Genomic DNA, 7,452 nt, shown 5'->3' with positions numbered 1-7,452 from the left:
AAACAGATTTTGGCTTCAAGTTGCATACCTGGACCTCTGTGGAATTTTTTTCAAGGCCCACAGAAACAGTCTTGCTGCCTTTTTGTTGATCTCAAGTCCGAACTACAAGCAGTAACACAGGCTTCTAGAGCAGCAAACATAACTTCACCTCTCATCAGCTACTGCATGGCTTTTCATTCTAAGCTCTTCTCACAATCTTAATATAAACTAAATGGGGGATGCCCTATATTTTTGACCTCATGAGAAGTACTGTAAAAAGGGACCAGACATAACACGTGAAGCAGTCTCATCTCCTCTCCCCTTCCTCCCTGCTCCCCGAGCAATGCAACCCTTCAAGACTCTCAGCTATTAACTTCAGCATGATATAATTGGTGTTACTGAACAGCACCGTGGATCAGGTTTTCGCATTACAGTTTCTACTATTGCTTTAAAAGAGATTTTGCAGGGGGTAGGTTTAACATGTCATTGAAAGGCATGTGACTTAAATCATTTTACTGCTTTAAAAGAACACTGGAATAGTTTACTGTAAGATAAATATATATAGCCCAAGTCTCCTTCTGCTAAAAAAAGTGAGTATTTTATCCTTATGCCACTAGGGTTCTCTAGTAAAATGATGGGGAAGGGAGCAAACACACAAAGGGGTGTCTCAGACACTGCCAGAAGAAACAAAACATCCACTTTTAAGTACTTTTACTAACTGTGCTTACACTTCCGCTGTGTTTTGCAGCGGCAAATTAAAAAATAACACGGCTGTTGTGTGCTTTGTGTCTTGGTGCACCACTTTGACGATACTAATTTAAAAAAAAAAAAAAAGTGAAAACTGTCAGTTACCTTCTGCTACAGCTTTTATTTACAGCCGTGTTTATATATCCACTGCTCTATGGCATTTCATGCCCCAAAGTTTACCAAACAGACCTTCTATTTCCTTGTTTCTTTCACGGAGTAACAACTGCCCCCTCCATCTGAGGAAGGGGCGGGGACACAAAGGACACCGAAACAGATCCGAGTACCCTGGAGACCCGCACCAAAGCCTGGACTTGATTATCCCGGTCTTTGCTGACACTTCACAAAGGAGACAAAACCCACCCAGACCGTGTGCGCCCAAAGCAGCAGCAGCGCCGCTATTCATGTTCACTATTCCTGTTCGCTGTTCTATTCCTAGCGACTAGGACTGGAAAGAAAAGCGGGATGAAGGAATGGGAAGGGCGACAACGCTGAGCCGCCCGAAGCGGCATTCCCAGTGTCCTGGAGGGCAATGCGGGTCGCAGTGCATGGACCGACACCCGCGGCTGTGCGTGTGCGCGTCCCCGGCCCTGGCTGCCCTTCCTTCCCCCAGCACGGCCCGTTTCGGTTTCGCTTTCCCCTTCCCCTCAGCCGGGGCCGCTCCAGCGGCTTTCCCAGAAATCACGTGGAGCGGCTGTTCCCTCAGGGGGCCCTCCTCCTCCCGCCGCCGCGCCTGCGCACTGCGGGCCGTGCGGGCGTCCCGAGGCGGCCGGAGCCGGCACGGCGGGCACTGCGGGCCGGGAGCTGGGAAGGGCTCCGGGAGCCGGACCGAGAGGTGAGGGGAGCTGCCTTCGGACGGGCGGTACCGGCGCCTCGGGGGACGGCGCGGCGCGGTGAATGCCCGGTGCAGCTGGAGCTGCCGCTCCCTTAGACTGCCCCTGCCTTTGGCTCGACTTTGCGCTTCGGTGTCTTTTCCTCCTGTGGCAGCGGGAGCCGTCTCCCAGCGGTGTTCATTCCTGGCAGGGATACCCATCAGGGCATCACCCGCCTCCCGGGCGGCAGCGCTGCTCTTCCGTCACCGGTTGCATCTGCTCCCAACTCCTGCTCCCTGAACGCCTTTTGGCTCCTTCTGGACAGCTGCACCTGCTGCTGCGCGTCTCCAGACTCCCAACACTGCCTGCTCGGGAGCCCCCAGGAGCGGTCCCTGTGCCCGGGTCGGTGCTCTCTCCCTGTTCCTGCTGTTCCTGCTGTGGCCACGTCGCCGGGCAGCCTCTGCCCAACAGGTGCGGTACCCGCGTGGTGCTCCCAACCTGCGGGACTGAGCCGGGGCGGGGAGCGGGGGGAACATGGGGAGGGAGCGCTGTCCTCCCCCGCGGGAGCCGTGCGAGCTCCCGGCGGCAGCACGGGCTGCCCGCCGCCCTTTGCTCCCGAACTGCGCTGCGCCCTCCGGCCGCGATCCCCCGGGAATGACAGGAAAGTAGGTAGAGAGTGGCCAGGAGGGAGCCCTGAGGTGCATTGGGAAGAGTGTGGCCGGCAGGTCGAGGGTGGTGATACTACCCCTTTACTCAGCCCTAAAGAGGCACATCTGGAGTGCTGTATCCAGTTCTGGGCTCCTCGGTACTAGAAAGGCAAGTAGTTACTGGAGACGGTCCAGCAGAAGCCACAAAGATGATGAAGGGTCTTACGAGGAGAGACTATGGGAGCTGAGCCTGTTCAATCTAGAGAAGGGAAGACTGAGAGGGGACCTCATTAATGCATACAGATATCTCAAAGTTGGTGCCAGACTCTTTATCACTGTTGCCCAGTGACAGGACGAGAAGCAATGGCCATAATCTAAAACAGAAGTTTCATCTCAACATGAGGAAGAACGTCTTTACATTGAGGGTGGCAGAGCAACGGAACAGCTGCCCAGGGAGGGTCTGGAATCCCCCTCTCTGGAGACATTCAAAACCCACCTGGACACCTTCCTGTGTCACCTACTCCAGGTTACCTTGCCTTGATAGGGGGGTTGGACTGGATGATCTCCAGAGGTCCCTTCCAACCCTAATAATTCTGTGATTCTCTGAGTCCAAGCTGAGCTGTGGAAGACACCCTCAAGCACAGCTGTTACGAGGCACACAGACTCACAGAGCTGCAAATACATCACCCATTTAGGGGCCTCCAGCAGAGCTCCTTTTCTCCAGACACACCTATGGGCTGTGATCATACTGCACTTCCCTTGAGTAAGGGCAGAATAGGGGCTACCCGTCCTATACCTCCTCACTTGTCAGTTTGTCAGTGGCAGGCTGTGCCCTGTGCCCCACTGTGGGTGTCTCTGATGCCTTCTCTACAAAAAGGTATTGACTTACCCCTTCTTTGATGTTTCCCTGCTTGCATCCCCAAGGGTCATGTTTGCTGCATTATTACATTGCTCTGTAACCACCTCATTGAATGGTTCTCTGCCACCACTCCCCAGTCCTTTCCTAGACTGGTTGCTTTAAGACACAGGAAGATTGGAGTACATCTTCACTTAACCATTAGGGAAAGCAGCAGATTAACTTCATGAATTTAGACAAATTCTTTCCTCAGCAATGTCACGTTTAACTGTTTGCCGTGGTGCAGCTACAGCACACTCAAATGCTGTGTTACCTGAAATCTGAATAGCATGCACATCAAAAGCCTCAAGGCCTCACTTAAAACACAATAGCATTTTTAACTCTCATTTGCTCCTCACACATAGCATATGCCACTCAGCAGCTGGGGGAACCAGCATACAGACACTAACAGATTTAGCAGGAAGGCACATACAACATAGTCCTTCACCCTGATGCTGCCCTGTTCTTTGGATAGGTCCTATCACCTTTTTTTTAAAGGTTCTGTATGTGAGTTGATTTGCATGTCACCACACATGTTCTCAGCCTGTACTGTTCCTTGGACATATCTTTATGTGCCATTTCCACTACAACATGATAACCTGCAGCCTAATGAGAAGACTAACTGATCTGCTGCTAGAAACCATGTCTCAATATAAAGCCACTCTCATAAAAGTGTTATGACTGAGAGAAGCCATACTGTACAATATTAATTCATTTAAGTACCTTGTATCTGCTGCACAGATTACTTGAATTTAGCCTGAAAATGTGGTCATGAGAACTAAAGCATATAGCAGAAAAAAACATCTTTCCAGTACTTCTCCATTTGAAGTGACTTGAGATCTAGTCCATTTTCACAGCAGGTAAGTGGGGACACAAGTACCAAGTGAAAATGAGTGCCTAGAGGGTGCTTTGATTTTTCGCTCATGCTCTTGGTGATGCGGAGTATCAACAGAAGGTGAAACTCCACATGCAGAATCTCAATCATGCAGAGTACAGATCAAACACATAGGTCCTCATTCTCATATCCTTGCTAAGCAAGAGAGCAGTAACACGAACCATGCCCTAAATGCCATGAAAAGGGGTTCAGAGGAAAAAAAAAAAAAGGCACATTTTCATGGGAAAAGGTTATTCCAGCTTGGAGTAATTTTTCAGCAAACAGTGCACCGTCCTAATTTGTAAATTCCATTTTTTTTTTAAATTTAAACAAGCCCAAAAGAAGTTTTATTGTGTTTAAAGGACTAGCATCTAGAACTGTTACAGCTGAAAATAAAATACTTTTGTTCAATGAAAACACTTTTCCTTCTTACTCTTCTGTCTGGTTTAACCCCAGCCAGCAACTGTGTGAAGCTACCTCACAGCTGCTCACTCACTTCCCCCTCCTCCCTATGAGGTGGGATGGGGAGCGAATCAGAAGGGTAAAAGGGAGAAGACTTGTGGGTTGAGATAAAGACAGTTTAGCAGGTAAAGCAGAAGTTGTGTACAGAAGCGAAACAAACCAAAGAGTTAATTGACTGATTCCCATGGGAAGGCGGGTGTTCAGCCATTCCAGAAAAGCTGGGTTCCATCACACCTGATGGTGACTTGGGAAGATAAACACTATCATGCAGAGTGTACCTCCCTTCCTTCCTTCTTCCCCCAATTTATATACGGAGCATGATGCCGTATGGTGTGAAATATCCCTGTGGTCAGTTGGAGTCAGCTGTCCAGCTGTCCCAATTCTTGTGCACCCCCAGCCTCCTAGCTGGTGGAATAGGGTGAAGAGCAGAAAAGGGCTTGTCTGTGTGTAAGCACTGCTCAGCAATAATAAAAACATCCCTGTTTTACCAACACTCTTTCCAGCACAAATCCAAAACACAGCACCACACTGGCTACTGTGAAGAAAATTAGCCTTATCTTAGCCAAAAGTAGCACATCCTCCAATTTTATCAATGTTCATGAAAACTTATGTTATTTTTCACCAGCTTTGTCCAAATACTACTTAAAAATTTACACTGATTTTTTTTTCCACCCCTTCCTCAGGATGACTCAGTGGCATCAGCTACAGCAACTTGATTCCAAGTTTTTGGAGCAAGTTCACCAGCTATACGATGACAGCTTCCCCATGGAGATCAGGCAGTACCTGGCACAGTGGCTGGAGAACCAGGATTGGTAAGCTTAGAAATTAGCCTTTGGGTTGTGTGATAAGCAATGTTCTCATACATAGAGTTACAGGCAGCAGCAGAATACTGGTGAAGCAAGCTGCTTAGGTGAACCTTTGCTGGTAGGATGCTTTGCTGTGTGGGTGCTGCAGCCTGTGTTCCTGCCCCTCTTCCAGGCTTTCTAGAGGGGCCTGACAGCTGGAATAAAACTGTCCTAGAGCTCATATTGCTCTCATTTGGTCTATAACAAAAGCAGCTGTTTTAAGACCGATCAGTTGCTGTCTTGGTAGCCCAGTCTCTCGCTGTTCAAAGACTGTGAACTTCTGACAAGATTTCTGTGAAGTGTACACCATGCACATGCATCAGGTTCACTTTTAGATTCTTGATGTGCATGAAGTGAGCAAATGAATTTGCACACAATGTGGCAAGAATAATACAGAGAAAACCAACATTTCTGTATCAAGGAAAGTAAAGTCAAAGTTAAGAGAATGAAATTGGCTTACGTTGGAAAGTAATTCTTACTGCTTGCATATTCTACAACTGCAGTGGGGGATTAAAGATAAATTACACCTATAATGCATTTCTTGGATGCTGTATTAGAAAGGTATTTAACACAAGCATGCCTTAAATTATTCTAGGGAACATGCAGCCAACAACGTATCTTTCGCTACGGTGTTGTTCCATGACCTGTTGTCACAGCTTGATGACCAATTCAGTAGATTCTTGATAGAAAACAACTTTTTGCTGCAACACAACATAAGGAAAAGCAAACGCAATCTGCAGGTATGCTGGGGTTCCATACCTATACATTTGCTTGAATTGCTTCAGTAGCGCAATTGGATGCCTCTAAGCAAACTACCCTGCCATGAGGGATATTCACAGAGAATGTGTGAGAATTCTGCTTTAAAATCCAGAATTCAAATGTCACTCCGTTTTTGTTTTAATTGGCTACAGTTAGAAAGTTACAGTTTACTTACAGGTACAGTTACAGTTTCGGAGAGCTCTAGGAAAAGGGCAGTTGCAGTTTGTAAGGTGTTTACTGTATGTATTTGGGGCACTTACTCAACTGCAGTTTCACTTAACCCATGCCCTCCCCATCCAGTTTCCTCAGTGTCCTAATAAGACACTTTTTTGATGCAGAAAAAACACAGGGAAAGAAATCCTTCCCATGTAACTGCAGAACTGCAGTTAAGAGCAAAGGACTTGTCCTTAGGCAGCACTCTGCATTGCACTGTACTGGGAAAGAAAAGGGCCAAAGCAGTTGGTAGTGAGTGCCAGTGCAGGACATATCCCTAGTGGACTTATTAGTCAGTCATCCACTCCTCCCTGTAGGGCTCTGTGCCAGAGGTCTTCCTTCACCACAGCCTAATTTCCACTCACTGAGCTTCTGCTCACCACAGGTAGGTGACCAGGGGACTGTTTTCTGAGGAGAGGAGAAGATTACCTGTATTTATACCGTAGTAATGAGAGATCAGCAATGAAAGATCAGTCAAGAAGGCTGGCACAGCTCAGCGACCCCCAGGGCAGCACCATCCTGAGCAGAGCAGGGCGATATCAATCCACACCATGTTCCAGCTTTGTATGCATGTAAAACACTAAGGTTGAATTTCCACCCAGCCTTGACCACATGTTCACAAGTGGCAGCTAATATACCTTCTTTACATCACTGAGCAAGAACTGTACCTGCCAGGCTAGAACACTGCCCTTCAAAACCAGCAGCCATATGTCAGAGGGCGGCTCTCAAGAGATGAGCTCTCTTTAGGACTGTAGGATAGTATCTCACTTCTCCCAAAAATGTCTCTGACCCTTTCCTGTTGTTTTATCCCAGTACCATCTCATTGTATGCTAATGCTAATAAACTAAAATGAAAACTCACTCTTGGAGCTGGTTGCAGCTGCCATACCCTGTAGTCTTGGAGCAGGCTATGAACACAGTCACTCACTAATCTTTTTGCCAGTCTGAAGGTTACTGAATGACAAGAAATTATGTGTGTGAACTTAAACAACAGACTGTCTCTAATGCTAGGATAACTTTCAAGAAGACCCAATACATATGGCAATGATCATCCAGCACTGTCTGAAAGAAGAGAGGAAAATACTCAACAGTGCCCAGCTGTCAAATGAGGTAACAGTCTTGAAATGTCTACTGCAGTTATATCTACCCTTTCCAGTTATTTGGGACAGGGGGAGTGGATGAAGACTGAAAGGGGAGACAGGCTGTCCTCCCTCTCTCTGCTC

At 47.7% G+C, this 7,452-nt stretch overlaps 1 protein-coding gene across 3 annotated transcripts in view; it reads left to right on the top strand.

Moving 5' to 3' along the window:
• The first annotated feature begins 1,467 nt into the window (after positions 1-1,467).
• The window catches only part of STAT1 (signal transducer and activator of transcription 1), a 28,235-nt gene continuing 22,250 nt past the window's right edge, over positions 1,468-7,452 (top strand). The window contains exons 1-5 of one of the 3 annotated variants that reach the window (XM_017828518.1): positions 1,468-1,558; positions 1,747-2,006; positions 5,097-5,225; positions 5,854-5,998; positions 7,241-7,339. In XM_017828518.1, coding sequence (XP_017684007.1) covers positions 5,098-5,225; positions 5,854-5,998; positions 7,241-7,339 — 372 coding nt within the window. In that variant the 5' untranslated portion in view covers positions 1,468-1,558; positions 1,747-2,006; position 5,097. Of the gene's footprint in view, positions 2,007-5,096; positions 5,226-5,853; positions 5,999-7,240; positions 7,340-7,452 lie in introns of all 3 variants that reach the window. The other 2 variants (XM_017828516.1, XM_017828515.1) reach the window with 2 other exon arrangements.

Source organism: Lepidothrix coronata, unplaced genomic scaffold (genome assembly GCF_001604755.1).
Source record: "Lepidothrix coronata isolate B3197 unplaced genomic scaffold, Lepidothrix_coronata-1.0 Scaffold149, whole genome shotgun sequence".
In the NCBI taxonomy this organism is placed as follows: Eukaryota; Metazoa; Chordata; class Aves; order Passeriformes; family Pipridae; genus Lepidothrix; species Lepidothrix coronata.
The sequence above is the reverse complement of the archived record's forward strand: the minus strand, read 5'-3'. Positions and strand labels throughout refer to the sequence as shown.